Source organism: Coenobita brevimanus, chromosome 25 (assembly GCF_032717465.1).
Source record: "Coenobita brevimanus isolate Jiangsu-jjx chromosome 25, ASM3271746v2, whole genome shotgun sequence".
NCBI classification, from domain to species: domain Eukaryota; kingdom Metazoa; phylum Arthropoda; class Malacostraca; order Decapoda; family Coenobitidae; genus Coenobita; species Coenobita brevimanus.
In genome coordinates, this window is record NC_136978.1 from 22,174,096 (window position 1) to 22,200,165 (window position 26,070).

General features: G+C 43.0%; 1 protein-coding gene across 1 annotated transcript; it reads right to left on the bottom strand.

Annotated features, from left to right (window-relative positions):
* Positions 1–3,871: 3,871 nt before the first annotated feature.
* On the bottom strand, positions 3,872–5,536 carry LOC145393790 (zinc finger MYM-type protein 1-like). Its single transcript, XM_080267836.1, has one exon. It carries the CDS (start codon positions 5,534–5,536, stop codon positions 3,872–3,874), a length of 1,665 nt encoding a protein of 554 aa, XP_080123962.1.
* Positions 5,537–26,070: the final 20,534 nt, after the last annotated feature.

The window sequence follows — 26,070 nt, forward strand, 5'->3', positions numbered from 1 at the left end:
AATGTCCCCATAATTCCCATGGAACCGTTATTAGGAGGGAGATGGTATGGTGAGGCCAAGGTCTTCTATTCACAACCAAATACTAACATCATTATGTATACCACATACAAACACCATCCCAGCACTTGCCTTGGCCTTGGTCCAAGTCCGCCCTCTAGGGTAAACTCAGCTGACATGAAAACACTCCGCAAAGATGCAGCTTTATTCTGAGACTTTACCTAACCAGTCGCAATATCTTGTCATAATTTAGTTTTTGTTGTTGTTAATGTTGTTGCTTAACCCCGGTCTGTCTGGCCGAGCAAACCCGCTGACCCTATGATGTGGTCCCATTGTTTCCCTACACCTCTGATGTGTCTGTATCTTAGTGTGGGCTGTGCAGTGCTCCAGTATGTGTGTTATGGTGTGCGTGCCTATTCTATAAACGGGGCGCGTGTCATCTTTGGCTCCACCCAACCCGAATCTAAGCTCGTGACTGGGAAGGGTTGGGTGATGTCGTGATGTAAGCCTCGGTGGGTGTACTGGATCAGCTCCGTTAAGGATGCCCCATATGGGTGCATGTCAGGAAGGGGTTAGTATATAGCAACGTACAAACACCACGGACCAACACCACACCAGAGCACCACATTTTTGTATCATCCCTCACGTAACAAGAGTGAGTACTGTACGTTTTACTCGACGTGTGTGTGTTTGCGTGTGTGTTTATGTTTACGTATGTATTATGTATGCATGAATGCATGTATGTGTGTGTCTGTGTGTTTATGTACGTATGTATGTATGTGTATGTTTATGTATGTGTGTGTGTGTGTGTGTGTGTGTGTGTGTGTGTGTGTGTGTGTGTGTGTGTGTGTGTGTGTGTGTGTGAACAAAATGACAAAAAAATTACATCCGCTTTTACCCACCTTTGGTGCAAGGGTTGAGGATTAGTCACGGAATGGCCTATTGCAACTTTAGAACAGTAGGTAAAGGTCACAGGGTCTGATCAAAGTTCACTTAGTAAGGTCAACTTAAGCAATTTTCATTTCACTTAAACTAATTAAGTGGAAGATTTGAGACTACGTCATGAATGAAGTGATCAGATTTTGAGAATATTCAACCAAAAGTCAAGGTAACAGAGCAAGGTCAAAGTTAGATCAGTGCCTCTCTGTGTGAACAGAATAAGTGAAACTATTTTGAGCTGACTTTGTACAAAATGGGGTTGTGGATCAGCCAGAGGGTTCGCCTGCTGTTTTTGAGAACCATATGTTAAAGGTGAAGGTCACATGGCAAGGTCAGCTTAAGCAGTTTTTGTCTGAGTTAGTTCAAGGCAGGTAGAGTATAAAGGAATTCGAATTTAACGACAATTAATTGCATGTCAAGATCACACCGAAAGATCAGCTCAAACAGTTTTGTTCCAGTGCAAACCAAACTTGGTAGAAGGATTAAGGATTAAGCAAGAATATAATAATTAGACTTTGAGAAGAATCATTTGAAGATCGAGGTCACAGGGTAAAGTCAAATCTGTCAAATCTGCGACAATCAGACCACTTGGTGCCGATGAGTACTGCAATCTCTGAGTGCTCCTTCGTGCCAAAATTGTATCCACAATTCCGATGTAACTGCTGCCAGGATGAAAGTGATGTGATGAGGCAAGGGTCTTCTACTGACCTTCGTCACAACCAAATGCAAACATACCAGTACACGACATGAATACCGTACCAGAACAGTGTAAACTTCAGTCCACAATGCTCATGTAACTGCCTTTAGTCGAATGGTGTTAGGGTCTTGTAGTGACCTTTATTACAAACAAATACTAACGTCTTACATACACCACACACAAATACTATACCACAACACCATTTTTCTGACCTTGTGTCTGTAACTGAGGGTGGGAGGAAAGAACACACAAATTAGGTTTTGTTAAAAACAAAATAAAATATGACAGCAATCGAAAAACTATGTTCTAAATTTAGTAAACCATTCTTTATGTTTGTTTACTATGTAAACCATTGAAACTGCATCACCATAAGTTCGGTAGCACCCTTAATTATGAGATTATTGATACATAAGACGTATTTGCTCTGCTTAGGAAAGGCCTTTCGTAGTGACGAAGTATGTTGATAGTTTATATTCCCTTTCTATTCCCTGTTTCAAATGAACCTCTAGCTTATGAAAGTCATCTCTTTGATAGTCAAAATAAAATAAATGTTAAAACTGGTGATCCTGTGAGCATTCCTTCTTCACACCATATGTACACACACACACACACACACACACACACACACATATATATATATATATATATATATATATATATATATATATATATATATATATATATTGTGGTAGGTGGGGACGCTCACCATCCACTAACTCAATGTTGTGCTGCTCTCGGGTGTCTGCCCTGTCCTCTCCTCCATCCTTCTTTCCTTCCATCTTCTTCTGTCTTTCCTTCATTCTTTCCTCGTCTTTCTGCCTACGGGTGACTTTACACTCCCTCTTCTGTCTTTCATTCCTTCATTCTTTCCTCTTCCTTCTGCCTGTGGGTGACTCTACACTGAGTGACAAGCCAAATGGTTTCCTGTACAGCAGGAAACCATTTACTACGCTGGGTGGTAACCATATAACCAAATTTTGGCGCCTGGTGGCAGGGCCGTGCACAGGATATGTCAGATAGGGGGGCTCAAAGTTGACGAAAAGGGCATTGGCACCCCCTGAGAAGTTTTTGGTAATTTATTAAAAATTTACATTTTAGAGACCATATATAGCATTGCGGTTACTCTGAATTTCACCTGAGATTTGGTATAGTTTGTAGTTGTTGTTGGTTTTATTTTGTTTATTTATTTTTCATTTCACTTTTCATTGGCAGTTACAAACAATCAGTTCACATTGATTCTCAAAGACTTATCCGCCTTTGAGTCATAGTCTTAAAAATTTCAATCACTTCCATATTATTGACAGGGATGTCCTTTTCTACAGCCAGCAGCATTAACTCTGATAGCCTTTCCTCACTGCAAAGACTGCGAAGCTTTGATTTTATATGCTTGAGCTTCGAGAACGAACGTTCCACTGTTGCAGTAGTTACTGGAATAGATGCATATATTCTGAGCAACTCACATAAATTTGGAAAAACAAAGTTCAAGTTATTTTCCTTTATACACCTCATCATTAGCTTCAGGTCACTTTTGAGGCATGGATATGCTGAGTGAAACACTTTTAGTTCTGTCAAAAGTTTGTCTTGTTCTTGTTCAAACCCATAGAATTTGCATAGGGTATGGACAGCATTTACAGTATCTGGCTGTAATTCCTCCCAGTTTGCTGCTACTGTAAGGTACTGGAAGGAGCGAAGGATGATGCCTGTTGATGAGTTTTCTTTCCCTTTGAACCTTCTTTCAATCTCTTGAGTAAGTGTGTCTAAGAACTGATAATACAGATTTACACAGTAATATTCCTCCAATGTTTGAAATGATTGATCCTCTGTTGCTGATGTACAGCTGTATTTGTATTTTCCTGGCATTTTCCTTTGTCTTCTTTGTCCTGGAATATCTGATGGAATATCAATTTCTGCTTCAACTGCTTTCTTCGAGGCATTCTCAAACATTTCCTGGAACTTTTCTTCTGTCCTTAGTTTTTTCAGTGTTTGCAGCACTCCATCTATAAGTCTGTATGATGCTGCTAAGTCCACATCTTGCTGTTGAAGTGCATCCGAAGCAATAGCAGTTTCCATAAAAATTGGTGTAGTAATTTCCAAGGACAAGATGAATTCAAAGCTGATGCTTAGAAGCAGCATCACTGCATCACAAGCTCCTGAGTCGGGTGGGCTGGATTCATATATATTTTTGAGGAACTCAACCACTGCTACAAAGACCTTCTTCAGTGTTCTTAGAGCTGATTCTCAGCAGGCCCATCGAGTGTCTGACAGCTTTTTCAGCTCATGTACACGTTCGGTAGGGAACAGAGATTGTTGTGTCTGCACAAATGCAGCATGCCGTTTTCCTGAACTTGAAATAAAGGTGTAAAGTTTTTCCACGATGTTGAAGAAGGAAACAAAATGACGGTTCACCTTTGCAGCCTCTACAAGGACTAGGTTCAAGCAATGTGCATGACAGTGCACATAGAGAGCCTTTTCATTCAGTTGAAGTACTCTAGATTGCAGTCCTTTGTAAGGTCCGCTCATGTTAGCTGCCCCATCATAACCCTGACCTCTGATATTCTCTATTTTCAAACCATTTTTTTCAAGGAGAGACAACACTACATTTGTTAGTTCTTGTCCTGCAGTTGACTGTACTTCACAGATCTGAATGAAGCGTTCCTTTATTTCCATTTCATGTACGTATCGGACAACGAAGGAAGCTTGCTCATTATGAGAGATATCAGTAGTTTCATCCAACAAAATAGAGTATATAGCAGCATCTCTGATTTCCTCAAGAATGGTTTTTCTCACACAAATAGCCAAGGCCTTGATGAGATCATTTTGTGTCCTATTTGAAAGTAAAGATACTTGTGGTCTCTTCTTAGTCGTTTGCGAGGCTGTGACGGCTTCCAAGTGCATTTTTATGACACTGTCATATTTCGCAAAGAGATTGACAAGCTCAATGAAATTGCCTCTGTTTGAGCTAGTTAGTGTTTCATCGTCACCCCTGAAAGCAATACCTTGCCTAGCCAGATACAAAGTCATATCTATCAGCCGTGATAGAATCTCTCTGTTCCTCTGCTTTTCTTGCTCATGAATATGTAGTATTTTACTGTCAGCCAACTGAAAGGCTTTAACCAATGAATTCTGCTTGTAGCCATTCCACCGTATCATACCAAGCATGTGTGCCTCCGTTGCTGCATGATCTTTTATTTTGTCTATGGCATTTTTCCACTTATTTACTCCTACAGACCTCCAAGCAGACTTTACTTGGTGTTTATCTTCAGCCATAAAGAGCCTGCAACTGAAACAGTACATAGCATCGTTTTCTACTGAATATTCTAGCCACGGATTTTTCTCATACCACTGCCTCTGAAATGAACGTCCTTGTGCATTCTTTGGGTAAGAAATAACTGGTTGGCATGGACCGACGGAATTGCACATTTCAATATATTTCTCAGAGTCGTTGGCAGTTAGGCATATTTGACTAACATGGGCAGGGTCAGTGGGAAACTTACGCTGTAACAAATCTGAAACTGAAACTTCCTTTTTACTTTCGTCTCGAGCTTCTGCTGTCACTGCTGTGTGTGTCCCTTGCTCTACATATGTGCTGTCAGTTTCCATCGCCTCAGGATTCAATGTTGATGGTGCCTCCTGTTCATCCTTCTGTAGATCTGTGTTATCCATTTTCCTTCCCTCTGAACCATCTGTTGCTTCACCTTGTTTTCTTTTTTCTCCAAACTCTTCTGATAAAGCTTGACTGATTTGATCTTGTGAATCTGCTCGTAGATCATCTTCATTTTCCTCCTCAGATTCTTGATCTTTGTTGCTCCCTGGCTTAAGCCAGCCATAGAGGGAAGCACTTCCTTTAGCTGCCTCCTGTCTCTCCCTTTCTTTCTGTTTCTTGGCTCTCTCCTTACGGGGCATTGTGCTACATCACCAGTGACCAGGCTGCAACAAACATAACTGACAATGATACAATCTGACATAAGCACTAACATCACGAGACATACAGGAACAATGCCTAATAATTGTTCACCAAAATTAGTATACTAATCATCGGAACACAAACCACGATGGGATAAACACAAACTTATTGTTCTGTATTATTAATATAAAGTCTATTAAGTTCACATACAAGTATCTTAGTCCCTGACTGTGACACTCAATTATTGTCTGCTGCTGCAGCCCGGGCACTCCCATCACTGAATTACCCAAATACTCCTATAAGTGTAAACGAACCCGCGACAGAAAACCAAACCTATTTGGTTCATCATAACACAATATATTGAGTATTCTCATACTCAGTACCCTACCAGCGTACTCCTGGCTTCATGAATAAAGGACAATGTTGATAGGAGGTCTAAAAGTAACATCAGCCACGTAAAAAACAAAAACACTCACGCCAAAATTCATCCGTGTCTCGCCGCCATACACACGCTGTCAGCTGATTATTCCCATTTTCTCTTATTAGTACTATTGAACGGAAAGTCGGAAACTATTTTAAATTTATATCTGAGGACCTGAAAACATTTCCAAGTACAAATGCATAATAGACTCCTACCTTCCCGTACACAGGCAGCCGAGAAGTAAACTTTAAAGAATCTATTACCTGGGCCTTCATGTTATTTAATTATATTTTTCCTCCTGGATACAAAAGTAATACAACAATAACTAATAGACTGATTTCGAAATATCTTAATTTAATATAAGTTCTGAAAAGGGCACTTTTAGGGTATCAAGGGAAAAGTGGGGGGGCTCAAGCCCCTGTAGCCCCCCCCCCTGTGCACGTGCCTGCCTGGTGGTTTAGTGGGTAATTATTGTGCTCCAATCGGATTGATCCGGTGAAGGTTTATATCCAAGGGATGGTTGGGGTTTATTGCTCACGTAATGCCACTCAGGGATGAGTGAGGCTGGTTACTTTCATCTTAAATGTCAGGACCAACTGCCTAGCCTCGGGCTCCTACGCTCCTCATGGGGCAACGTAGGATTGGATGATGGATATATATATATATATATATATATATATATATATATATATATATATATATATATATATATATATAATATAGATAGATAGATAGGTAGATAGATTGATTGATTGATTGACTGATAGATAGATAGACAGATAGATATATAGATACATATGGTAGAGCTCACAAGATGGCCGCCGTATGTGGCTTTTTGTTTCAATAATTGTGATCATTCATACCTTCTGTTTCATGTGGATAAGTAAATACTGAAGTGCTTTATCTACTGGACAGTTTTTACTTATTTTTGTCCCACATAACTTCCCCTTATATACTAATTACAACAGGGCATGTTAGCGTGACTGGGTAGTGTGTTTGGTTAGGTTTGTCTGTTCTTCCGCCTGTCTGTCTCCTGGAAAGATTATGAAAAAAGAAAAATGTTTAATAGAACTGAACCTGATGTGGACAACTGCCTGAGGACCATCAGAAGAACAAGTAGTTAAATTTTTTCAGCAAAAGGTCATAGGTTATTGGTCACAGGTCATGGGCAAGGGAAATCAAACATTTTATATTAAGACCAAACCTGGTGAAAGTGTTAAAAGTGAGGAAAGGATGAAGTGATTCAGATTTGAGAACAAGCGTTCGGAGGTAAATGTCACAGGGCATAGTCAAAAGTTCGGCCCATAAACTCAAATGGTTCTCATCTGATTTGGACCAAACTTGGTGAAACGGTATACTGTCAGCCCATGAATGAAGCCATTCTGTTTATAGGTCAAAGGACAAGGTCAGCGCAAAAACTTTTGATACAGTTTGCACCACACTTGGTTGCGGGGATGAGGGTCAGTCAAGGATGAAGTAGTTCCAGTTTGAAAACGAGGTCAATCTCTTCTAGGCTTTAAAGAACAGCAGATCAGCGAAAATTGTTTGGATATAGCAAGAATAAATCTAAAAATACGTCCTCGGTGTGAAATGGCCATCGCATCTTGTATGACATCAAGGAAAGACCGCTCTGATACTTATACGCTTTTGGCAAGGCAGTGAAAAACGGAATGCTGCATCAGTCGCCCCTTAACCCTTCCTCTCCACCCGGCAGCACAGCTGGGAACCTGGCTAGGAAGTTGACTGTTGCTGGGCGTGTTCTTGAGGAAGATTGTCAGTTAACCAAACCTGGCTCTCTGCCTTAAAGAACTTCCTGCATTTGGTAGACGTAAATCCAAATCATCATTATCTTCTCCTTTCATCTTTTACCCGTCCCCGCCCCGAAGGGGCTATGGGACGGGTATTGTTTTCATTCGGTCTGTCTGTTTGTTTATTTGTTTGTCTGTCTGTCTGTCTGTTAACAACTTTACGCGAAAACTACGGGTGCGATTTTGACTAAACTCAAAGGGATGATGGGCTATGACCTTCTGATCACCTGATTAAATTTTGGGCCAAATTGAGCCAAGGCCCAAAAATCGAAAAAAAGAAATCGATTTTTTCTCGCCATAACTCCTTTCGAATTCGTCATATCGACATGAAACCAAACCTAAAGGTCCATCTTTCAAATCTGCATCCTAAATACCTCATTACATCAAGGGGGTCACCCCCTGGTTAGCAGTAAGGGGGTCAATGTCAGGTGGATGGGGCCTAAAATTTCAAATGGGCATAAAATCGTCAATTTTCACCCGGTTTACTCCAGATTTGATGTGTGACATCTTTGACTAGATATCCTGTTGTATTTATACGTCAGCACTAAAATGACTGCCGGGCACGGGTTTGTTGTGCCTTGGCACCGCTTCTTGTTTTATCATTTGTTTTCAAATATTACTCCGTCTTTAGATAAACAAGAGGGGGGGACTGACATGCTCATACCCATCATGGTGTTGTTGTTGTTTTTGTTATTGTTGTTGCTGTTGTTGTTGTCGCATTAGATTCATCTGGAATGCTCGCAAAATTTTTCTTATCCTGCAGTCCACCGTCCTGTTTTGGGGGTACAGAGTAAGTGAGGGACTTTTGTATAACCGGATAGCGGAGCCCCACGGTCATATCGGTGCCACCACGTGAAGACGACCCTTTCCAGCACTGACATCCACATTATAAGGTTTTAGTTCAGTTTTTTTTGCTTAAACCAGTTAGTGTTGCCTGGCATTATCTACATCTTTTTCTGTGTCCATCATCATTCCATCCTAATGAGTTATAATCATTATCATCAGCATCCCATCCCAGTCCAACAATATCATCATCATTATCATCACCTCCATTCGCTACTCACAAGTTTGTTGTATATCCAGACCTATACTCATATAAACAACACGTGTCCTTCCTTCACAACATACACCTCATTTTAGAGTCGCATTCTCGTCAGTTTAAGAGTATTTCCAGCACCTCTTCCTCAGCGATTTGTACCGCAAATTTTACTTTATTATTCTCTTATAATACTGTTATGTATATGTTGTATAGGTTTTTGTAATACCAAGAAGGATTACATTAATAACATAGATCATATTAACGCGCCATATGCAGAAACAGAAGGTAAAAAAGAGGTGGTAGGAAGGCTTCTTAAGCAACGCTAATACGGCTTTAATTCCCTCCAACTTCCTGCTTGCTTTTGCTTTAGTTCCGTTTTCCTGCTTAACTTTCGTACCCAAGACGCCCACTACCAACTCTTCCCTCTCTCCACTCCCCTTTCCCCTCTCCTGCCTCCCTTTCCCTTCCTCCCGTCCCTCTCCCGCCTCCCTTTTCCTCTCCCCCGCCCCTCCCTCGCCTCCCTCTGACTTCCCCTGCACCTCCCCCTCGACCCCGCTTCCCCTCTCATTTCCCTTTCCCTCCCTCCTCCCCCCTGTCTTCCATCTCTTCGCCTGGCTAATTGGATCATCAGTCCGCCACTAGATTCATCCTTGGCTTCAGGTACATTCGGACACAACCCGATGTATCAGTGCAGCCTCCAGTGCTTCAGTAGTTTATGAACCCTATAGCTTCGGATTGTGCACTGGAGTATTTCATTCAGGGTAATATCGTAAGTCCTGGCTCAGCTGAGAGAAATCATAGTACTCAAAGACTTAAAGTATATCACAAGTAACTGTTTTTCTGATCTATTTAAGGTAAGACCACACGATTTTATCCAGTCGAGAAAAATCGCCACAGTCAAAGGTTACGTGGATGGTTCCTTTGGCGACTACTATGTATGGTCTGTCTCCGTCACCTACCTCACACTACCATACATCACCCTACGCTACCTTCCCCTTCCCCACCTTACCCTACTCTTCCCTGCATCGCCCTACTGTACTCCATTGTACCCTGTCCCACTCTATCCTACCCTACACCACCCAACCCCACACTCTCCCATCCCAACTGATTATTTTACCCCATCCAACCTCAACCCAACCCATCTTAAACTCTCCCACCTCATCCGACTCTGTTTCATTACATCCTACCCCGTCCTGTCCCACCCCATCCGACTGTATTCTATCCCATCCAACCCCATCCTACCTCACCCTATCCGACTCCCAACCTACCCCACCCCATCCCACCGTACACTCTTCCACCCCAGTCGACTCCATTTTACCACATCCTACCCCATCCCATCTGACATCATTCTACTCCATCCTACTCCACCTCTCCCCACCCAACCCTACACTCTCCAATCCCACCCTACTCTATTCTACACCATCCTACCACACCCAACCGGACTCTCTTCTACCTCATCCAACCCCACCTTACCCAATCCTACACCTCCTCATTACACGCCACCCAGGCCTACATCAGCCCACCCTCCTAACGCTACACCACCCTTCCCTACCCTACACTACCCATATTACATCAGCCCACCCTCCAAACCCTACACCACCCTACCCTACCCAATTCCACCCCACCTAACTCTACACCACCCTACCCACACCATTCCACCCCTCCCTACACCACCCTCCACCACACAACCGTACCCCAGTGAGTGAGTGTGTGTGTGTATATGGCTTCCAGTGTTGTTGTGAGGCTTGACTGCGTAATGGCGCCTACATAACACCCCCGCCTCTTATGTGCACCCCACCCCGACGCCAAGGGAACACGATGAATGCCAGGTGACGTCTTCTGGCGCCGGGTGATGCCAAATGCTAAATCTGCCGGCAACTGACGTCATGCGATGGCAACACACACACACACACACACACACACACACAGCTTACGTCAAGCAATGCCAAAACATACACCGCATATGCCATGGCCTGTCACCAGCTGATTGCTCATACCTATTCTCTGACATAGACGCAGTTGGGTATTTTATTCAGGTTACATACAGACCATTACATTAAATTTAGGCAGTTTCTACCAAATGTTCATCAGGAGCTTTTTAAATCCATTGATTAATAGAATTGTCCTAAGTCTGACAAAATCGTCTTGAAGTAGTAGGAACAACAACAATCTAATACGTTCATAAAATTCGAAAGCGACTTGGCTTACAAAACCAACAAACATTGCAAAACCTCCTGCGTACTGTATGACTTAAACAAACACCAGCTTTTCCTGGGGTGACTGATTCACACGTACTGTACTGGTGCATAAAATAGGTGGAAGGGAAACTACTGAAAAATTTAAGTTATTTATTTCTTCGTCATTTCAGTGTACACACATCCCTCCCATCCACTTCATCCACTTATCCTTAAGGCTAAATAATGCCAGTCAACATATCTATCTGTCTATCTATCTATCTGTCTATCCGACTATCTATCTATCTATCTATATCTATCTATCTATCTATACACACACACACACATATATATATATATATATATATATATATATATAGATAGATAGATAGATAGATAGATTGATTGATAGATAGATAGATAGATAGATATAAATATATATATATATATATATATATATATATTTTCACTGGTGTGAATATCTCACCTAAACAACACACAACTGTTTATCTAATGACGGAGTAATTAATGAGTATATAAAATGAGGGCACACAATAACTGACGTAACAATCGTTTTCCAAAGTGCCGAACGTGTACAAAAATCAAATGGTAATTCCTTCGTCATACACCAACGACAAGGCGTTAACAGTTCAGGATTCTGTGACTCAAAAATAATAAAAAAAAAGTTTGACATTAGGTGTAATTGGATACAAGAGTTCTCCCGCCCCAGCAGGGGTTAATTTTCTTTATAAGACGTCGCTGTGCGACACTTGGCTCGCAGTGTCGTGTGGAATGTCTATTTCCCTTGGCCAAGTAGTGCATAAAAATACAATAAAATATTCAACCAGAGAGTGGCACTGACACCCTGGCACGTACCCCAGCCGTCATAAACTGGCACAATACCAGCTACATCAGACAACACCAAGTATCAAGTACACCACGTTCTCATCCCAGATTAGCAATAATAATAATAGTAATACTAATAATAAGAGAAAAAGAAGACAGAAGAAATTTGTGCCTGTCAATTGCCCATGGATCATTAAGGCGGCAGGTCTTTTATTATTTTTTATTTTATTTTATTTTTTTTTTTGTGTGTGTGATATGTTCCAACCTTTGCTTAGAGCCTGACCCCCAGTAGTTGTGTTACATCAAGGTCCCTATTTGTAATGCAAGGCGGAGAGGGACAAAGGGTAAACAGGCTGAGGCCACCATTCAAACTTATATCAGCAGGAGGGGAGGTGCAGCGGGAAGAAGGAAGGACAGGGGAAGGGGGAGGAGGAGGAAGAAGCAAAAGGAGAAAGAGGGGAGGGAGAGGAGGGGAAAAGGAGAAGAGAAGCCAGAGGGAGAGAGGGATTGGGGAGGGGGAAAGAGAGAAAATTTTCGAAATGAACCAGTCTTAATTTGCCCTCTACTTTATATATGAGTCCATAATCCTCGAAAGGGACCTTTTTCCTTGAAGACTTATTGCTTGGCTCTTTCTGCTTAACTCCATCAGTACTGTGACATAAAGTTTTGCCTTTTTTTTCTACTTCAAGACGATTTTATTCAAAGCAGGAGAAAGATCTCGTGTTAAAGGGGTTAATGAAAGTTTGATCTTACCCCTTCGGTCGGGAAAGTCTCCCCTAAGCTGAGTAAAAACGTCCGGTGGTGTTATGAACAAAGTAAAAAGGACGCCATCGGAAGGAAAGGTTTATGTACCAACAGAACCATTTCAGTAAGATAACCTTTGTTTTCCAGTTCATTCTTGCTGCTTCCACACTTTTACACTCAGCGTGGGAGATACCTTTCAAGCAGGAGGGGTTAGATTTCGCCTTCCTTAACCCCTATACTACTCGGCTGCTCTCCTAAGCTGAATAAAATCGTTGGGAAGCAGCGAGAATAAAGTAACACTACGTCCTCGCAGTGCAGTAGTTAAAATGTTTCAACTCGATGACAACTTTTCCAAATATATTTTTGGTATTCAGAGACGATATATTCGGCTGAGACAGTTTTCATGATGGATGAGTTTATTGCCTGAATAAATCACTTCACTGTCCTGACCTGAGTAGATCTGTTTGGTACCTACAAGAATACAACAGTAATAAGTAATGACGTTCTCTGGTTGAAGGGATAAATAGGCGTGTGTGTGTGTGTGTGTGTGTGTGTGTGTGTGTGTGTGTGTGTGTGTGTGTGTGTGATATACTGTCGACTAAATAGCAAGAACGACGGTAAACACGTCGACTCATAACCAGGGCTTACAAAATCGTCTGGCATTAGCGAGGAATTAAATAAAGAATCCCTCATTGCACTGAACTGACTAACCCTTTCAATACGATGACATCTTCTTGTTAATTCTTGCTCTCTCTAGAAGATTTTTTTGTTTGGAAGAGCCCGGAAGAGTTAAATACAGCCTCCATCAACTCCTTCAGAACAAGAGATTTTTCCTGAGTAGAATACCATTGTCTATAGGTAGCAAGACTCAGATACCTATGATGCCCTCGCTTTGAAATGTTTAAATATAAGGAAGACAAGGCTCTCAGGTGGTAGACAGCGGATGACAGCAGGAAAAGTTAGCATGACTTGGCAGAGTTGAGGAAAAGGGGGAGGGGAGGCGAAGGGAGGGGAGGGAGGCATGTGGGGAAGAGGGATGGGGTGAAAGTGGGAGAGGGAGACGGCATGACAGATGGAGGGAGGGATGGGGATGAGAGGAAGATGAAGAAGGACAGGAAAGTGGCAGAGAGAGAGAGAGAGAGAGAGAGAGGAGGAAGTGGGAGGTAAGAGGATAGGAAAGGGCTGGGAAGGGGAGACAGGAGAGTGAGAGAGGAGCGGTGAGGGTAGGAGAGTGAGAAAGTGGGCAGGGGTAAAGCAGGGCAGTAGGAAATGGGACAGAGAAGGGGAGCAGGACAACAGGAGGGGGAGGGCAGCGAGACTGAGAATGAGGGAAGGGAAGGGATGTAAGAAGAGTGGGGGGAAGGAGAGAAGCAGGACACTGGAGAAGGAGAGGAGTATGAGAGAGGAGGAGGGGAGAGGAGGCAGGAGAGCGGAAGAAGGAGTTGGAGAATATAGTAATTGAGAGGGAATGAGGGATGAGGCTAGACAGTGGGAGGGAGGGGGGGAGGGAGATGGAAGAGGGAAGGGAAGTGGGGCTGGGAGGGCGGAGGGGGAGGGGAGGGGGGTGGAGCGAGAGCAGAGGGCGTGAAAGTGGCTCGAAGGAAGACGGAAGTGAAGGTGTGATGAGAGCGAAATAAAGATCGACCAGAGAGAGAGAGCATAGGAGAATTCTGGAGTGGTCCTGTAGTCTGAATACATACAACCACTTAAATATGACGGCGTCTAACTTATATTTTATTTGTTACTGTCTCCACACGATTTTGTTCAGCACGGGGGGGATATCTCGTAGTGATTGCCTAGAGGCAGAATCCGTTAAGGTCCTTCAGTACCAAGGAGGCTGTCTTGTTAAATTCCTGTTGATTTCAGACGATTTTATTCAGCTCGGAGATACCAAGCCTGGAGACAGTTTCCACAGAGCCCTTGAATCAGGTGATGTGTTGTGTTGGTGTGTTCCTGTTGCCTCCTGACTGTTCGATTCATGTCAGAGGAGAGTTTTTCAAAATGGTTAATGAAATCTGTCGTGTACCTAATCCCCCTTGTTAGATAAATCTCTTCCTAAGCTGAATAATATCGTCTGACTGTAGCAACAACGAATAAAAGAATCCGCCATCGGACTGTGGAGATAAATTCTTCAGTCACAGGTCCTCTGCTGTATCTCATCCTTGAAATCACGAAGAGATGTCTTGGAGTTTCGCACAGACTTTCAAGGCGAAGGGGTAAAGGGTTTTCTCGTGATGCTATGAAGCTTACCATAGTTCGTTTGTTCTAACCTAACAAGGATCCCTAACCCCTCTCAGCTCAGTTGCTGGTCAAGTTCAGTCAGACGGGAGGATATGTCTCACAACCAGAGACTCATTCTAGCTCATAGTTAAGGCTCATCTGATTTCATGCAGTCACAACTTACTCTTCAGGTTATGGTAGTGGTATACCAAACACTGACCTTTTCATGCCGATGTAGTATGATAAATTTCATTTCTGCCACCTTCAGACGATTTTATTCACGGAAGGAGAGCCTTTTCGTAAGGGCAGGGGGGGGGATAGTTATATATAACAGATAATATCCTCTACTGACTCCTTCGCACAAAAAAAAAATGTCCCTTAAGATGTCTAAAATAATCTTGAAGCATCAAAACTAAACCAGCACAATGATTCACAGGGTTGATATTTACGTCGTCTGGAGGCAACAAGAATAAACCAATGAATTAAGTCGCTTGATTTGAGAGAGATCTCCTAAGTTATCAGTCTCTTTGTAAAATTGATACAGTCTGCATCTACAACGTACAAAAGAATATCGCTGTGTTGTATTCAGAAATAAAATGGCAGTGAAAAAATACCAGACATCTTAACTCCTTTAGGCTAAGTTCTTGTCTTTTATTTCATTCCAGGCACCTGCAACCGCCAACCGAGTAGGCTGTATTCAGCTCCGATGTCTCTTGTATTAATGGATAAATGGAGGGTATATTCTAACTCCTCCATTCCAAGAAGTTGATGTATATAGGTGATTAATAATCTGAGGGTAGTAAGAACAATATATTAAAATATTATCTGCGTCTTGCCATATTAAGGCCCCGAAGACGAAATCACGTGTAATCCTTGTCGTGTGCAGTGGATTCTTTGCTATGCGCTGATCTCAGTTTGGCCACCACTGGGTGATATTAAGGTGCAATTTCATCCCTTTGCAAAGAAACGGTTAATTTGCACTTCTCGTTGATTTTCCTTACCTGCCTTCCTACCCCCGCACTTATTTACCTTCCTACCTACCGCACATCCCTGCCTGCTTCCCTAACTACTACCTCCCTTCCTACTTATCTGTCTCCCTATCGATCTCCCTTCCTATCTCCGTGTCTTTTTACCTACCCTCCTACCTGCCTGCCTACCGAACGACCTACCTATCTCCTTTCCTTCCTACCTCCATGCCTACCTTCCTACCAACTTCCTAGTCTATCATCCTTCCTTACCTATTTCCTGCCTACTTACTTCCTTGCCTACCTTTCTGCCTACCTCCTTGTCTACCTAATCACCAACCTCTGTGCCTACATACCTTTCTTCCTATCTAGCTCCCTATCTACGCCCTTTCCTACCTAACTACTTACATATCAACCCACTTACCTTCCTACCAACCTACCTTTCTCCCTACCTACCATCACCACCTACTGAAGTAGCGACACAGGTGAGCATTTAAGCTTGTCCCCCCTCAATTTCTCGTTGGAAATGTGATGAGGACAAACTGTAAATTACTGTATTTTGAAAGCCTTTTCCATTTATACCAATATTACGGCCATGATCATATAAAAGAAGAATCTTGCTCTATAGCCTTAGTTGTGTGTGTGTGTGTGTGTGTGTGTGTGTGTGTGTGTGTGTGTGTGTGTGTGTGTGTGTGTGTGTGTGTGTGTGTGTGTGTGTGTGTGTGTCACTGTAACCTTGCCAACCTGAGTGTGTCGACCACTGAGACGAGGGCACAGCGTCAGGTTGAGATGATTCATCTATCACCTCAGGCTTCAATGTAAGTCGATAAACTAAGGCCTTTAAAGGGCGGACGAACGGACAAAATGACGAAAAACTTTTGTCTCATCCACCCAAAGCCTCCGACTTCGACTTCGGGAAAATCCTTCATCTGACTGAAGATGTTAATTTTTAGATCCTGGAGCATCACTAGCAACCAGGTTTTCCGTCAGTGGCTCACTAACGATTTTAGAAAGATGGAAGATTACCATCTCATCCTTGAAATCACGAAGAGATGTCTTGGAGTATTAACAATGTTTAGATGTTCACGCATCTAATACCTTAATGCTTGTTCAGTAAAAAGACGTGTTTTATCTTTGATCGTGCAATCACCTCCCATTCAGATTAGAAGAGCCCTCTGGCAGTGAAGGAGTTAAAACGTGTACTGTGTGGGTTGGGGCAGGAGTGCAGAGAGTGTTAGGCAGGGATAGGGACGGGGACAGGAGCAGGATCGGGGACCGAGGCACAGGAAAGGGTAAGGACAGTCAGGGTAAGAGACAGGGACATCGCTAGGGATGGGGACAGGGTCAGGGTCAGGAACATGGGCAGGGGCATTGGCATGAACATGGAAAGGGTTAGGGGCAGAGATAGTGACAGAGATAGGGACAGGGACAGAGGCACAGACAAAGACATGGACAAGGACAGGGGCAACACAGCAGCATGGCCAGGGGCAGGGACAGGTGAGGAACACATATGAGATAGCAGGGGTGGTGATAATTACCGACTCTCCACTTCAACACTGAGCAGTAAAAAAAAATCAACACCAGAACATAACACTGAGAATGAGACGTACTATGGAATGGATTTAGAACTGTAAAGTTGCCTTAGTCTATCTCTGTGGTACGGTAATATAGTTGGAAAGAAACGAAATTCTCCGCCAAGTTAAGGTGTAGATGGACCTAACGAATAAATGATTGCACGACACAAGAACATGCATATCAGGTCATTATAAATTGGTTCATTAATGCTGGACCAAATGAACCTGACAAATTAATCTGAGGTGCAGCGGCAGACGTATAAATAGAGGAGAGAGTGACGTGCCAAGAGCAGCAACCCTCCGGCCCCGGTGTGTGGCACAGCAGGTGAGATGATTGAGTGTATGGCCTTCACCAGTGCCAGACCAGGCCACGCCAGGTTTAAGGGAGGGGAGGATCAGGTGCAAGGAAGGAGAGGGAAGGGCCAAGATGAGTGTGCTGCCAAATGGCACCCAGCCCAACCCTCACACTCTGGGTCCGCCACACTGCGTCCTGGAGGGCGTAACACAAACATGCTACACGCATCACATCCCTCTGTTTACTCACCATAATGATGTTCGAGTGTGTATTCCTGGACCAGAAGCATAAATGAACTGCATCCCCACTGGACGTGTGTTGGTAACACAATAATTCTCGAAACCCATTAATTTTCATGGAACCATTACCGCCCTGCTCACACGCAAATGGTGGTGTTCGCTGTGTGGCTGCTGGTACCGTCTAAAGGCTGACTGGATGCTGTGAGGAACAATGGTATAATCCCGGTAACACTTTATCATCCTATGTCTTGGGATCGTGCTCTAACTGTCTGAAGATTTCATATCAATTCTTCCTCAGGGCTTTATTCTGTGCATCAGTCCCCATTATCTCCTTATACGTTATGAAAACCAAATAAAAAATATACAAGAGAATGTTAAGGTGTGAAAGTAACTCGCTAAGGATGAGATGCTACAAAGCCTGCTACGCCACGAGACCCTTGACTGCACAGTGCCCCGAAATGTATAAGTGGAACAATTATACCTACTGTATATGTGGAAACTTGATTTTAGAGATACTGAAAGTCGGAATGAAACTACTGTAGTTACTAAGTAAACAGTTTTTATCGTTGTCTGCCTTGGGATAACACACCGATTTATAGGGATAGTCGGCACCGTGTATAACGTGATAACAGTAAAAGGCATGCTATGTATTTTATATTTAGCTTAAATTATATATAATACTGATTTTGTCTCCTAAGATTTTTGGATCATTATTTACAGTAATGGAGAGAGAGAGAGAGAGAGAGAGAGAGAGAGAGAGAGAGACAGACAGAGACAGAGACAGACAGACAGACAGACAGACAGACGGATTTGTGTGTGTGTGTGTGTGTGTGTGTGTGTGTGTGTGTGTGTGTGTGTGTGCTGTGCTGTAATTACAAAGCATTGTACCATATAAAATGAGTACGGTAATCAATAATCTATCCATCCACCTATCCATGTCTTTCTATCTATCTGCCTAACTATCTGTCTATCTATCTATCCATCCATCTATCCACCTATGAAGTGGTAGAAGAGTTGGTTACCGATGGCAAGGTCATGAGATGAAGCCATTCTGGGATAGGATACGGTTTAAGGACTTCAGTGTAGTTATAACAACATTAACTGATAACCCACAAGATTCACCGATATGTCAGAGAATCACTCCCACTGATACCATTAAACAGGTCTTGAGTGAAGTGGCCCTGTCATGCTGTAAAAGAGTCATCATCATCATCATCATCATCACCACTGTATTAACCACCCATGGATGTGGTGAGATAAGATCCAGATACAAGGAAAGATAAAGAACTAAAGTCTGGGCAATGTCAACAGCATACCCAGTGCAATGCGTCAGTCCTGCACACACCATTAACAGTCCTGGCTTCGTCTCAGGATTAGCTAACTACACTTTTTTTTATGCGCTTCACATACACGTGTGTGAATGAGCCCACTGAATGTCATATTAAAAAGATGTGGCCAACCCCTGTCATGTGCTTCTCCGTACATCCTTAATCCCGTCAACCGGATGACGTAGGGACAGTGAAGCACGTGACGGTACGGTATTCAGCACTGCCACCACCACCACACTCACCCCTACTACCACACTCATCCCTACTACCACACTCATCCCTACTATCACCACACTCACCCCTACTACCACACTCACCCCTACTACCACACTCACCCCTACTACCACACTCATCCCTACTATCACCACACTCACCTCTACTACCACCACACTCACCCCTACCACCACACTCGTCCCTACAACCACACTCACCCCTGCTACCACCACACTCACCCCTACAACCACACTCACCCTTGCTACCACCACACTCATCCCTACAGCCACACTCAGCCCTACCACCACATTCATCCCTACAACCACACTCACCGCTACTACCACCACACTTACCCATACAACCAGCACACTCACCCATACGACCACACTCATCTTTGCCATCACCACATTCACCCCTACAACCACACTCCTCCCTACAACCACACTCACCCCTACAACCACACTCACCCTTACAACCACACTCACCCTTACAACCACACACATCCCAACAACCACACTCACCTATGCCACCGCCACATTCAATCCTCCCACCACCACACTCACTCCTACCACCACCACACTCACCTCTTCCATCACCACACTTACCCCTCCCACCACCACACTCACCACTGCCACCCACTGTAATCACCTCTTACTCGTCACCCTTACTCATTATTTAACCTGCTCTCTGTACCCCTCTCCACAGATCCCTCACCTCTCTTTGTAGCCCTCTCACCCCTCCTTCCCACTACCTTCCTCACCCCTCTCTTCCTCTACCTTCCTCACCCCTCTCTTCCTCTACCTTCCTCATCCCTCCCTCCCTCTGTCTCCCTTACCCCTCTTCATGCCCTGATTCCCATTCACCCCACTCCGTCACCCCCTCACCCCACACCATACCATCTTTCAACTTGTCACTCTACCTGCCTGGCCTATATCCCTTTACCGTCGTCCCACTTTCCCCACCATGAACACCCCACACCTCCCACTCCTTGCCCCCCCCTACCCTCATCTCCCCTTTAGTTTCAGTCTTCCCATTTCCCCTCCTCCCACCAACCCTCTCCTCTGCCCTGCTTCCTGTAACTCTTTCATCCCTTTTCCCTCACCTTTAACCCTTCTCACCTCTCTCCTCAACCATCATCTTCACCCTCCACACAACCCCTTCATCCCTCCCCGTACACACATACTACCTTGTCACTACCTGTTTGATCAATATCCCCTTACCGTCACCCTACTTTCCCTCCCAGCAATATCCCAAACCCCTTCCCCTCTCCCCCTATCTTTTCCTTCCCTCCTTAATAGTACTCCATCAAGTCTCCTCTCACCTCCCCTCCTCCCTATCGCCTTCTCTGTAAACTGCTTCAATAGTTTGTACTCATTTGTACAAATGAGTACAAACTACAGCAACTAACATAATGGTCCTTTAGAGGCTGGTTGTTACATAGAAGAGCAGGACTAGGACTATGATATCTAATTCTGTGATATGAAGATAAAGATAGCAAAGCAAGAAGGTTCCCCTTCCCCTCCCCCCCCCGGCCGGAAAACTCTGTAGCCGAAGTCGGCAAGAAAAGGTGAGAAGGACCACTATGCACCACAGAAAAACTGCCATGGAAATTCCGTAAGAAAACATATATATATATATATATATATGTGTGTGTGTGTGTGTGTGTGTGTGTGTGTGTGTGTGTGTGTGTGCAGTATTTTCTACACTAAGTTAATATGTAAGGGAAAAATAATATCTGGTAACAATACTGCGCTCCTGTTGGTACATTATCCATTATATGAAATGGGGGGAAATTTATTTTTTTTTTTATTATTCAGCTTTGAATGCGTGTAACTGGAGATTCGAAACCAGAAACTTATGTTTCAGCTATATTACAGTCTACAACGTTCCCAGACAATTTTTACCATGACAACTGTTGGAGTTTCTTTTCTTTTTACTTTATCTAACGGGAAACCTTAACCTATAATTTTCAAACCATTACCTGTTCGAATGGTCTGTTGTGAAATACTCATCGACCACCATATTGCCACATCGTTTAAGAATGTTATATACTTGAATCAGATCCCCTCGTACTCTGCGCTTTGATAAGTTAAAAAACTTTAACTCGTCTAGACGTTCCTCATTTGGATTATTCCTTAATCTCGGTATGATTTTTATTACTCTACGTAGCAGTCCTCTCTCTCTCTCTCTCTCTCTCTTTCTCTCTCTCTCTTTCTCTTTCATCAAGATCTTTCCAGTAATATTGTGAACAAAAGTCAACGCAGTATTCCAAATATGGGCGAGTTAAGAAATTATACAAGGTGTGAATGATACTCTCTGATCTGAATGTGAATGCTCTTTCTATGAAGCCAAAAAGTTAGTCAGCTTTCTTAATTGTTTAAGTCCACTGTTGGCTTGGTTTGGAATCATTTGTTTTTATCATTCTATTTTTTTTCCTGGTTTACATTCTCGTGTTGAGTGTTAGTGAGAGTGTATCTTAATATTTCATTTTCACTTTCAATTTTTAGAACCTCGCATGTGTCATTATTAAAATTCTCTTGTCATGTTTGAGCCAATTAAATAATATCAAGATGTCTCTGAATCAGTGTCCTTTGTTCAGACTTGTCTTCTCTGTTAACAGTTTTTGCATCATCAACAAATTTAGATATTCTGCAACACAAACCTTCATCTATATCGTCAGTATCAGTTGGAAACAGTACATGACCCATTACTGAACCCTGTGGAAGTCTGCCCGTTACATCCATCCGGTCTTATTCCTTTCCATGAATTACAACTCTGTTTTAGCTCTGTAAGTCAATTTTCAATCATTTTTTTTTTACACCGTCTGATACCATAGACTACCGGTATGTTTCTGAAGATGTCATTTATGGAGAAATTACATCAGCTGGTTTAGTGACATCATACATATTAATAATATTTCTGAAAAAGTAGAGGAGATTAGATATAATCTGTTATTCTGGAATCCATACTGCCAGTCATTAATGAGATTATTTTGTTGCAGGTGCTTAATTTTATCTCCAATTATGGTTTCCAACAACCTGCATGTTCCTGATGGCAAGCTGATTGGACAGTAATTGCTTGGTTGTAAATTGCTATCTTTTTTATTAGTATTCTGTAAGTCACAAAGTTCTCTTACCAGTTCGATGAGCGGGAGTGGGGCGAGGAGCGTAGAAATATATATATATATATATATATATATATATATATATATATATATATATATATATATATATATAAAGGGGAGGGTGAAAAGTGTCCCTGGGTTAGTTTGTCCTTCAGGTCAGTTCATCGTCATACCAGTTCGTCTTCGGATCAAGTCTTTTTCATAGCAGCTGTTCTTCACATCAGTTCATCGTGTACAATTTTGTTCCTAATATCAACTTTTCTTCATTCTTCTCCTTATCTCCCCACATCAGTTCATTCACAAGTGTTCGTCTCTTATGTCAACGCTTCTTCCTACCAACTATTCCCCCCTTCACACTGACTCTTTTCAATCTTTTTCTCCTCGGCAGTGTTACATCTCTTTTCCTCTGTCCTCGCAGTTCAGCGGTCATTGCCCTTCCACACTGTCTGCTGGCATTCCTCCTTCAATAATGTGAGTGCACAGAACCCATCTAACCAATATGAAGTGCGCTTTCACACATAACGAGCGAGCGAACTTTTATCATTTTCTCTTCTGCACAGTGCAGTGTTGCTGAAACGGTTTTGTGAATCATATAATACAAAATTGAATGGATCGACCTAGCATCTAGAGGGAAAAAAAATACCGCTATAGTTTTATTAGCTAAAAAGTCATTAGCCTCTGAAACCCGTGACAGTCGGGTTGGGCTGGGCTAAGTCGGGCCAGACCACTCAGTGCAGTTTTCCGCCCATATTCATAACAGTGCAACCTCATCCCCTTTTGTCCATATTCCTAATGTAAGAGCTAACCAGTATTCTCAGTCCTTCAGAATTGTATGCATCTAGTCAGTTTTAGAATTATCTTCCTCAGTCTTTCTTTCCCTCTGCCTATGACTTCTAGTCTTTTAAATGCAGTGTGTCCAGGCGTCTTTAAATGAACGGATTTTTTCTCTCTCGTTTGCTCTGCGTTCTTTGAAAAGAACAGCTTTTTGCAGGTATCAGCCTTTGGTTCCTTTGGCGTATTATAAAGAAAAGCTCATCCCCATACTAATTTGTACCCCAGGTCAGTCCTGTCTATAGCACTTGGAGTCGGGTTCTCGTGCGTTAAGGGAACTAAACTGGACCACTTCCTTAGGAATTTAGTTTATATGTTACACCTTAATATCCTCTTTTGTGTGATACTGTCTTTATAACATAACCTGGATTAATAACATAAATAAGATTAACGTGTCATAAATCAAAAATAAATAAAGATGACGTGCTAGGGGGCCTCCGAACTGACGAGATCATGGGTCTTAGTCCTGTATCAACTCCTCTACAGGGTCACGTCTTCCATGTATCAACTGGTGCCCAACTGGTGTTTGTATTAGCTGGTTCTTGACTAGTGCACATATTACGTGGTTCCTGATTGTTGCCCATATTAAGTGGTTCCAAGCTGGTGACCATACTATTTGGTTCCTCACTGGTGTCCTTTTCAGCTGGTTTCCAATTGGTGCACTTATCAACTGGCTCCCGCATAGGCCGATCACCATATAAACTGGTACCTGTATCAGGTGTTGCCAGTATCAGATGTTGGCTGTATTAAGAGATGCCCTTAATAGGTGGTGCCAGCATTAGTTGGCGTTGCTGGTGAGGTGCACCTTGTGGTGTGAGGAAATAGAAGCATAAAATGAGAGTCGTCAAGGGGGAGGCTGCAAGATCACCAGACACTAACCTTTACATTTACTCCAAATTAACCCTCTCATGACTGTGACATCTCTTATGTATTCCACCTAATGTCAAACAGTTTTAATCAGCTGTGAGTGAACCAAAAAAAACTTAAGTGTTAGTATCAACATTAACTCTCCCATGGTTGAGACGACACTTGTGTTTGAGTCCCACTAACGCTAGATGCAGTTTTATTCAGCTGAGAATGAGTCAATAAAGTCTGAAACTGTTAATCATTTCCCATATTTTCTTTTTCCTAGCGTACGTAAACATTTTCCCATTCATTTAACAAAACTTCCTTGCAACCACCCAACCGCTTTTTTTCCTAATTTATTTCTTTTCAGTCTTCACGTCCCACCAAGCTTTTCCTTTCATACTGGCCGACACCCTTGCAAAACCACACACGGGTTTACCATGCCTGGCCAAATATTCCTTGTTCTACTTTGCCGTTTTCAGTTGTTCTTTTATCATGTCTCGCTCCTTCCATCCACCTCAACCATTTCTTCAATAATTCGTCCACTGCTTTTGAGCTTGACATCCCACGAAACTGTTACCTTTCTATTAGTCGACACTCTTGCACCATCACCCACAACTTCAGCATTCTTAACCAGACACTCTTTGTACAGTATTCGCTACAAATATTTTCCGAATCCATGAGCTCCAGTTCATTGACCCTAATTCCTCCACTGCCTGCTGTTCATGTTCATCTAACATTGATCCTCCTCAGCATCGCAGCATTCAGTCTTTCACTCAGATCACTCCTCTCACCCATTATCCTCCATCCTTCTCTGTTTCAACTTCCATACTACAGTCATTTAGTCGTAAGTATCCTCACTGTCCTCTTACCACTCTTTCGGAATGATTAAGGCGTTACTGATTTATTACTTGTGAGGTCGAGCCAAGAATTTCGAAGGCATGAATGACGATTGAATGGATATGTGGCCATTTTTACTGGGCATTGTAGACTGATCCTAAAATTTCTACTTCCCTGTTCCTGTTTCTGGATCCCCCCCGCACCACGAGGGGAAAACGAGTTGAAACTGATGATGATGATGATGATGATGATGATGATGATGATGAAGACAATGATGATGATGATGATAATGATGATGATGATGACAATGATGATGATGATGATGATGATGATGAAATATGTCCCAGCTGCAAGATCCAGGTGGAAATTTTGGCATTTTTGTGGGTCAGACGCGAAGGGGAAGGGCTCCTGGGGTGGCCGGGTAGGCAAGGAAGGCCTCCAGAGCGTTATCTTTCACAAAACCCTCCACAGCCTTGAGTTGGTACTGCAGGTATTTATATATTTGCTAAACGAGGGAGGAAGAAGAGAAGGATGGAGGAAGAAGGAAAGGTAGGAGAGGCGGAAGGAAAGCTGGATGGATGAGTGGATGGAAAGGAGGGAAGGAAGATAGGTAGAGAGGTACAGTAGAAGGAAGGGTGGATGGAAGGGAGGTGGAATGTGGAAGGATGGATGGATTGGTGGAAGGAAGGAAGGAACGAAGTTGGGAGAAGTGGGAGGAAAAAGTGGATGAATGGAAGGAAGGAGTGAAGCTGGGAGAAGTGGGAGGAAAAAGTGGATGGAAGGAAATAAATGAAGGAAGGAAGGAAGGAAGGAGGGGAAGTGAGAGTCTGGAGGTGGAAGGGTCGGGTGCCAGACACCCTCTTTTGCATTTATATGTATTTGCATAGGCAGGAAGTGAGGAGGGCAGGAGGGAGGGAGGAAAGGAAGGTATGAGGGAAGGAAGAAAGAAGGTGGGAGAGTTTGAAGCAAGAGCGGAGGGACAGAAGGAATGTGGAAGAGATGGAAGTAGAAGGAATACGGTAACGG